Source organism: Sinocyclocheilus grahami, unplaced genomic scaffold, assembly GCF_001515645.1.
Source record: "Sinocyclocheilus grahami isolate Dianchi unplaced genomic scaffold, SAMN03320097.WGS_v1.1 scaffold234.1, whole genome shotgun sequence".
Classification (NCBI taxonomy): Eukaryota; Metazoa; Chordata; class Actinopteri; order Cypriniformes; family Cyprinidae; genus Sinocyclocheilus; species Sinocyclocheilus grahami.
The window spans coordinates 1,046,131-1,055,934 of record NW_015505413.1 but is presented as its reverse complement, the minus strand read 5'-3'; the positions used below and the strand labels follow the sequence as shown (position 1 = coordinate 1,055,934).

At 36.8% G+C, this 9,804-nt stretch overlaps 1 protein-coding gene across 1 annotated transcript in view; it reads right to left on the bottom strand.

Annotated features, from left to right (window-relative positions):
* Window positions 1-9,648, bottom strand: part of LOC107597672 (integrin alpha-9-like) — a gene marked incomplete at its 5' end in the record, with an annotated part of 31,410 nt that extends 21,762 nt beyond the window's left edge. Inside the window, 3 exons of the mRNA XM_016288837.1 lie at window positions 3,867-4,014; window positions 7,829-7,905; window positions 9,442-9,648. Of these exons, the coding sequence (XP_016144323.1) occupies window positions 3,867-4,014; window positions 7,829-7,905; window positions 9,442-9,648 (432 nt within the window). The remainder of the gene's footprint in view (window positions 1-3,866; window positions 4,015-7,828; window positions 7,906-9,441) is intronic.
* Between the last annotated feature and the right edge of the window lie 156 nt (window positions 9,649-9,804).

The following is a 9,804-nucleotide window of genomic DNA, read 5'->3' as shown; positions in this document are numbered from 1 at the left end:
TATATATATATATATATATATTTATTTATTCAGCAAGGATGCATTAAATTAACCAAAAGTGATTTATATTTACCAAAAGATATTTTGACCAAATATGACCCAATATTTATCTAAAAATATTTAGAATGTTATAAATTATTTCTGTTTTAAATAACTAAACTTTCATTTAATCAAAGATTTCCCAAAAACGTTTAATGGTTTCCACAAAAATAGATAATAATAATATTACTACTACTACTACTACTACTAATAATAATAATAATAACATTGATAATAATAATAAATATTTCTTGAGCAGCAAATAAGTATATTAAAAAGATTTCTGAAGGATCATGTGATATCGAAGACTGGAGTAATGATGCTAAAAATTCAGCTTTTCTCACAGAAATACTGTAAATTAGTTTAAAATATATTCAAAAAGAAAATCTGAAAAATATTTCACAATATTACTGTTTTTACTGTATTTTTTAACAAATAAATGCAGCCTTGGTGAGCAGAAGAGACTTCAAAGTGTGTTCAGTTGCATTTTTCACATCAGACTCAAAATGCTTAATAATGGTTTAGATTTGGTCATGTTTTGTCACAATTTTTATTTACATATTATGGCCCTCAAAAGTGGTGTAAGATCCCTCACGCACGATATGTGGCAAGAATCATTCAACATTATTTATACAGTCGTCTCCCTCTTGCTCAGCACTTTTTCCACTGTCTGGCCTCAGTTAGGTGACGTACGCTTTGTCTTCATCAAATGGACTTAAATAAGCAACACTCTGACACGACGTCCTCTAAAGCACTAGCAGGAAAACCCAAGGACAGCTCGAGTTCAAGAATGTCCTCTATTTCCTCAACTGCAAAGCGTTGCCAAACAAGCGGTGCTCCCACGGAGGAGAGCAGGCAGCAGGGAAGTGCACATGTTTACGTAAAACAGTAATATTGTGAAATATTAATACTATTTAAAATAACTGTTTTCTGTGTGAATTATACAGTATATTTAAAATTTTCAGCATCATTACTCCAGTCTTCAGTGTCACATGATCTTCAGAAATCATTCTAATATGCTGATTTGCTGCTCAAGAAACATTTCTGATTATTATCAATGTTGAAAACAGCTGTGCTGTTTCATATTTTGTAGAAACTGTATATATTGCTGACCCCAAACTTTTGAATGTCAACATTTTCTACTGACATTTCACAAGCATTAAATCTAGTGTTGAACCACTTCAAACCATTTGAAGAAATGGCAATTAAATGTCACATTTCTAGTTTTGTCACTACTGTTTGGGTAATTGTATTCTGTGGTGTTCAGGAAGGAAAGAGGAGTTTTTATTAAGTCAGTACTCTCTGCTCTGTGTGTTATTAAACTGAAACATTAACAAATCTCAAATGATGTATGTATTGGCTGTGCGACTGTAAAATAAACTCTTATATTTCATCTCCAGCCAGCTTGTTTCCCTCTCTCGGCCTCGTCTTTTAGTGCTTCAGCAACACTGAAGTTAATCTAATCATTTGCTCACCAATTTGAAGGTCTTCGCTTCACCTGCCGCAATTTAATAGAAGGACAAAACGCTGTTTATGTAATTACACTGAGTATGTTTCTTTGCCAGAGGGGCCCTGGAGCCAGCTAAACAGAGCTTCTGAAACCAATTCACTGCTGCAGATGGTTTGGGTTGCAAGACAAACACAGAGACAACAGGAGCTACTATAAAACAAGAGGTGAGCACGAGTTCACACTCGGCATGACGGAGAGATGGAGAGCTCTGAGGGAGACGCTTGTAGATGGGTCACATCAACATAGACGGTTTCTCACGGCGCTGGGTAATTAGAGGCGTCCTGCTGCGCGTATAGAACTAGAACAACAAACAAAGTGCGGCCCCTGTGTCTTCTCGCAATACACTTCCACCTGGATGCCCGCATGCATCCTATTCAACCCTTGTTGGGGAAAGTTACTTTTAAAAGTAATGCATTACAATATAGCGTTACTCCCTAAAAAAGTAACTAATTACATTACTTAGTTACTTATTATGGAAAGTAATGCGTTACGCTACTTTTGAGTTACTTTTTAAATCTGGGCAGGGCTTGCTTGTTTGTTTTTAATATAAAAAAGTTTTTCTTTTACAAATGTAAAAGCCCTTTTCACATCAGAAGTGAAATGAATACGCCTCAGGCTGAAGGAAATGCAAATTCACATCTGTACCGTAGAGGGCGCAGCTCAAACTAATTGCATGAAGAACATGTCGCAGGAAAAGAGAGTTCAACACTATTCAGCAATAACAAAAATTAAACAAATGTGTCATTTTTGCTTATTAGTATGGTTGAATTAGATTATCGAAGGTCAGTAGCAAAGACATTGGTTAATAAAATGGGATTAAATACATAAATGATATTTGTCTTATTTAACATATTTAATTATTGCAGGTTAATATTATATTCTGAGTTTGCACTTCTAAATTAAAAAGTAATGTTACTTTACTAGTTACTTGAAAAAAAGTAATCTGATTATGTAATTTTTGTGACTTGTAATGCGTAACCCCCAACACATGAGGAATTACTTTCAGAAGAGGGAGGTAATGCTGCAGAAATTATCCAATGAAATTTAAGATGGTAAAACAATGTTAACAGCTCCGTCTGTATCAAAACACAAGGATATATAGAGTGAAATCTGAGCGACTCAGGACAAACTATGTTTACGTTAAAGATAATTTAATTCTTTCAGAAAGATTTTGGAATGCAAAAACAAATGATGGTCAAAATATCAAATACACCATTAAGGACAGACCAAAAGTAAATGATTTTGAATACTTAGTAGTATTTTTGTTTTTTTAATAATTTTTTTCTAAAAATCCTATTTTTTGGTAAATGTTTAATTTAAATAAAAAAAAAACTAAAAACTGTTTTGTAAAGAAAGAACATTATACTAGTTTGGAACAACATGAGGGCAAGAAAATAATGTTAGAATATTCCTTTTTTGGTGAAATATCCTTTTAAGAAGTAGTATTTCTGTCAGTTACTGACAGTACATTTTTGCATCTTCTGTGTTTCTCATTGTTAAAAAGATATAGAAAAAGTAACAATTAGGAAACGCATGATCAAATATACATATAGTATAATCCATTAAAAGTGAAAGATCATCCATTAAAATGTACAATTCCACTGCTTCGTTTTCTTTTTGAGAAGGCTGAGTTCATTTTAAAGTGGTCTGTCTAGCAATCTTAAAGAGTCTCTCCATTAATCGTCAAACTAAAGGAGGAAATGTTCTTGGTCATGCTGCTGATAACTACAGAATGCTTTTCAGCAGGGGAAACAGAACATGAGGGAGCTGTAGGTCAGTGTGAGACACGTTCGAGAAACCCGAGATAACGATACACTGACCAGCTGCAAGAAACTGTGCGCTTCCTCCTGTTTCCACAACTTCCTCTGCTGACCGAATGCCTATCTCTTTATATTCTACACGCTTTTCTCGAATCTGTCCCTTTAAATCATGGATATGATGACCACATACCCTTAGAAAGGAGGATTCAGACTTGTCACATTTTCCAGCGCATATCATTGAACCTATTTGTCACCATTTGGCACGACGTTCATGGCCCACCCATGGGCCGCCTGGTGCATATTACAAACACAATGTTCAAAGACAATGTTCTTCATGCAATTTTCAGTAGGTTTTTATCAAATCATTGGTCTTTACCAATGAAAACATCTTAGGAGTCACTGAACTAGTTGCTGGATTTGCAAGTTTACCAATTATATTGGAGTATTTAGTTTGAAAATGGCCAGAATAAACTGCAAACTTCAGAAGCCTGCAAGTCAATAGTCAAAATGTCTGGTGTAGAGAAACCATTGGCAAATATAGAGTTTCACTGACTTACTCTTTGTAAGAAGTTGATGTAGTGAACCTCTCTGGAGAAATTTAAGTAGATGTTGGTGTCGTAGGCGTCATCTCCAGCATTAGAGATGGTTAAATTTAACGAGACGTTTCTTACTCCACCAAGAGCCAGATGAGAACTGATGTAACGCCTGGGGAAATGATAGAAATTAGAAAAAGTGAGACAAGGACAACAGGATGAATCTCAAGAAACCTGTTAAGAATATAGGAACCTGGTATTGTGTATTATGAATATCGTTGGCTTTTTGACAAATTGCTTTACTCCTTCTCTTTTAATAAAAGCATCTGCTATTTGCATAAATATTAAAATATTTGCATCATATTTCACACCATAAGCAAAAAAAAGAGAAAAATCTTAAAAGTATGCCTATTTTAGGACAATCAATATTTTTTGCATTGTGACTTGATGACAGATTTATTAGCAAATTCTCATGACTGTACTGTGAAATTAATGATTATATCATTTTAATCTTCAATTACCTACTTAATATATCACTGTAGTATTTCTTGTAACATTACATTTTGATGATTTAAATAACAAAAAAACAAAATCAAAAGAAATGAGAAATTCAACTTTGCATTAAGAAAAATGAAGCCTATTTTAATACAATTTATATTTTCGCATTGTGACAGTTTTCAAGACAATTTGATCTACAAATTATTATTACTGTATTGTGAAAATAATTTTTGTTTTATTATTTTAATCTAAGTATTTATTATATATTACTGTAGTGCTTAGTGTAACACCAATTTTATTTTATAATCACTGGTACTATAGGCCTATATAGAATACAGTATATACATAAACAGAATATATATACACATAAATGCATTTTTTGCAATGATTACTCAAATGTGGTGATCAAACACTTATAATGACGTGACAAAGATATGTACTGATGGAGGCCGGGCATTTAACAATTTAACAATAAACTTTATTATCTAAAATGAATCTGACATCAGTGCACTGAACAGTAAAGTTGAAGTTTATTCAACTTTAATTCAATTCAATTCCATTCAACTTTATTCCGTTGAAGTTTATTTCACTTTGGAACATTCATTCACAGAATTTGCGCTACTGTCTTCACACACAGACGGAACTTACTAGAGAAGTGTGAAGTGTGACATAATATACCTCTGTAAGTAAATATAAATTCACGTCTCACGCACTTTAATGCCCTTTGAATGTAACGTGTATGTTTCCTTGGAACTGGAATCATGGCGGAATATCATGTGAAGTCCACTTCGCAGGGTACTTATGGTCGAATATAACAGCGCTTGAATGCTGCTGCCTGAACAAGAGGCCTCCTTACTGAAGTGAAAGTGTTGGCTGGTGTCACTATCTGGCGAATGCGCCGGCGGATCTCCACCAAATTCGGGGGACCCCTTCAGCTCGAGAAGCCCTCTCAAACACCACCCTCCGTGCGTCGGTAGCCCCCCCGGTATCGCTAGATCGGTCGGTGCCGGACCGCGAATTTAACCACCCGTAACTCCCGAACCCCGGGGGCTATCAATGTGGGGGTGGTCTCATTCGAAAGAGGGCCTTGAGACATACACTCGATTCGGTTCCTCGAGCAGAAGGGATCCCCCGAATTTGGTGCGGATTCGCCGCGCCTTTACGGAGATATGGCCGTTCAAAGTTTCAATGGTTTTCCATAGATTTAAGCTTTAAAGTGTTTCATCCAGGTAGCCAGTAGGAAACAATTGAGCACACTCTGCTGGACAAACTAAGTAATTACACAATTTCAAGCATTTTAGCTGCGTTATATGTTCTGTAAAAAAAAATTCATATCGGTGGCATAATCGCTGATATATCGGTATACAGGCTCATATCGGCCGATAATATCGGCTAAACGATATACCGGTCAGGCTCTAGTAAAGATCATGTTCCATGAAGACATTTTGTAAATTTCCTACTGTAAATATATCCAAACTTAATTTTTGATTAGTAATATGCATTGCTAAGAACTTTATTTTGACAACTTTAAAGGCGATTTTAATAAAAGTAAAAGATCTAAATGTATTTATGCAATAAAAATATTGTAATACAAATAAATAAATAAATAAAAACTAGCACTGGTCCTAAAAATAGACCTACTTTTCCTGTCACAGAACATGAATGCTTGTTTTGTAGCCATTTCAGTAAAATGTGTTTTCAATTACTAGCACATACAGTAAGCAGTGAAATCACTATCCACTCTTTAAACAGTGAAGGTTCAGCATTTAAGGAAACACTTTTAATTTCAGAGAAACCAGATCATTGGGAACCAGACTGCAGGACCTCCTTCAGACTAGCTAATGAATGACGTCATGGACTGCTGAGAGTCAAGCGTGTGTCCACACCCACAGACTCAGCCCTACTGACGTAAATCTACTGAAAGCAGGAGAAGACCAGGGACTTTACCCAGAAAGCAGCAGTTTCCCATGAAGCCTCAGGTCAGCGGCGCAGTCCTCTGACAGACAGTTCTTCTCAAACCACGTCTGTGAAGAGTCAAACAGAGCACAGGATGTTTACACCAAATATACTGACAGTGAGTCAGTATAACCCGAGACGGGACACAAATACTAGAGGGTGCTGTTGTGCAAGACTTCACACACTCGATGGGACATTTTCCTAACGGCTTTCAAAGCTCCAGTATTTGAGTAGTGGTTTCAAGCATAAAGCACAAGAAAGTGCCGTGTGTTTGCATTGGACAGATTTAGACATCGACACCTTTGCTTTAGTGCTACAGACAAACTGCACAGTTACTAATAGCCTCAGATTCCATTGTAATGGATTCCTGATGCGCTGAAAGATGCCAGCAGCGTGTTTCCTAAAGCTGAGAAGGAAAAGCATGTGGCCTAATGGGAGGGTGGGTTATGAAGTGGGGTGTTGGCAAATAAATTCATCAATCTTCCACATTCCACTCACAAAGAGTCAACAGCCATCATCGAGCACTAACTAAAACCACATTTATAACTAGAGAAATAGTAGCCCCCCGGTATCGCTAGATCGGTCGGTGCCGGACCGCAAATTTAACCACCCGTAACTCCCGAACCCCGGGGGCTATCCATGTGGGGGTGGTCTCATTCGAAAGAGGGCCTTGAGACATACACTCGATTCGGTTCTTCGAGCAGAAGGGTTCCCCCGAATTTGGTGCGGATTCGCCGCGCCTTTACGGAGATATGGCCGTTCAAAGTTTCAATGGTTTTCCATAGATTTAAGCTTTAAAGTGTTTCATCCAGGTAGCCAGTAGGAAACAATTGAGCACACTCTGCTGGACAAACTAAGTAATTACACAATTTCAAGCATTTTAGCTGCGTTATATGTTCTGTAAAAAAAATAATTCATATCGGTGGCATAATCGCTGATATATCGGTATACAGGCTCATATCGGCCGATAATATCGGCTAAACGATATACCGGTCAGGCTCTAGTAAAGATCATGTTCCATGAAGACATTTTGTAAATTTCCTACTGTAAATATATCCAAACTTAATTTTTGATTAGTAATATGCATTGCTAAGAACTTTATTTTGACAACTTTAAAGGCGATTTTAATAAAAGTAAAAGATCTAAATGTATTTATGCAATAAAAATATTGTAATACAAATAAATAAATAAATAAAAACTAGCACTGGTCCTAAAAATAGACCTACTTTTCCTGTCACAGAACATGAATGCTTGTTTTGTAGCCATTTCAGTAAAATGTGTTTTCAATTACTAGCACATACAGTAAGCAGTGAAATCACTATCCACTCTTTAAACAGTGAAGGTTCAGCATTTAAGGAAACACTTTTAATTTCAGAGAAACCAGATCATTGGGAACCAGACTGCAGGACCTCCTTCAGACTAGCTAATGAATGACGTCATGGACTGCTGAGAGTCAAGCGTGTGTCCACACCCACAGACTCAGCCCTACTGACGTAAATCTACTGAAAGCAGGAGAAGACCAGGGACTTTACCCAGAAAGCAGCAGTTTCCCATGAAGCCTCAGGTCAGCGGCGCAGTCCTCTGACAGACAGTTCTTCTCAAACCACGTCTGTGAAGAGTCAAACAGAGCACAGGATGTTTACACCAAATATACTGACAGTGAGTCAGTATAACCCGAGACGGGACACAAATACTAGAGGGTGCTGTTGTGCAAGACTTCACACACTCGATGGGACATTTTCCTAACGGCTTTCAAAGCTCCAGTATTTGAGTAGTGGTTTCAAGCATAAAGCACAAGAAAGTGCCGTGTGTTTGCATTGGACAGATTTAGACATCGACACCTTTGCTTTAGTGCTACAGACAAACTGCACAGTTACTAATAGCCTCAGATTCCATTGTAATGGATTCCTGATGCGCTGAAAGATGCCAGCAGCGTGTTTCCTAAAGCTGAGAAGGAAAAGCATGTGGCCTAATGGGAGGGTGGGTTATGAAGTGGGGTGTTGGCAAATAAATTCATCAATCTTCCACATTCCACTCACAAAGAGTCAACAGCCATCATCGAGCACTAACTAAAACCACATTTATAACTAGAGAAATTGATCATTTCTGGCATTCGGAGCTGCTGGGTGATGCCAACGGCAAATGAGTAAAAAGGTGAGAAACAGAGTAAATTAAAATAATGTACTATATGAGACCATTGTAAAAATATTAAAATGTAAAAACATGCAAAAACTACATAGAAATGTACACACTCAGAAATACAGGTACAAAATCTGTCACTGGAGCAATACCTTGCTAAAAGGTAGTAATATGCACCATTTAGGTACTAATATGTATACTTTTGATGCTAATGTGTACATTTATGGTACTAATATTCATCCTTTAGGAGTAAATAAGATACAGCTTTTGAAAGGGTACCACCCCAGTGATAGCTTTTGTACCTTTTTTTCTGAGAGTGTACACACACACACACACACACACACACAAGGGCTGTCAGCGTTAACGCAAATAACGCAAATATATTACTGAAGCATGTGGTATTGCATCATTAACATAATTTAGTCACTGAGATGATACTGGAAGTCTGGAGTTTATCACTGAGCATCTACAGGGGCACAAAGAGGTGGTAGGCGGAAATTTCTATTCTAACCCTTTAACCTGATTTTGCTTCTGTGTTTGTGATCAAAAACCACTCATCTCTGGGAAATTTTTCAGTCTGATGAACCATTAAGCAAATGCATTCAAACAATCAATCTAAAGCAGCTCCGCTGTAAAGAAAACCAGACTGATTACACTGATCACATTCCTGGCTGTATAAAGCAAACCAGTGTTTCGCTAGTAAAGTTTTGAAAGATAAGGACTGTAATCAAGGCAAAGATGATGCAGTGACATACAGGAGTCATACAGTAAGCACAGAGATTTTTCAGTAGATTCAGTACATTGTTTCCACACACATTCAGGATAATGTTTTGATTTGTCATGTGTATGTTGCTGTGTTTGGTCATTCTGAATGGATTTGTGTAGTGCCGTCTGCTCAAGACAGTTGGTTTAGTTTTGGCATCTCCAGTATTTCTGTTTGGTACAAAAGGTTGTGTCATGTTAGAACTTAATTTTGTAGGTGTAGTAAAAGGGGGAAAATTCAAACCTCGTTCTTTGCAGCGATCTTCTCTCCTTTTTTCCAGCGTAGAACAGGAGTGAGTGAGGGAAGGTCACGGTCCTGGTGTCCATCCACAACGTGTTTTCCTAAGCTGTAGGCTGCTTCAAACACGATGGCAGCAAACACATCCTTCACTTCTTTCTGTAAAAAGTTCAAACATGGGAAAACGTGATTTATAATTTTCTTTTCCTTTTTTTTTTTTTACATATGTATTTATAGTTTTATTAAGCTTTAGTTTTACTTCTATTAGTACTTAAACTACTTGAACTAACCTAACTGAAAATGAGAAATGTTGCTTTGGCAAATAGCTGTAATAAAATGAGTTATAATATACATATATATATATATATA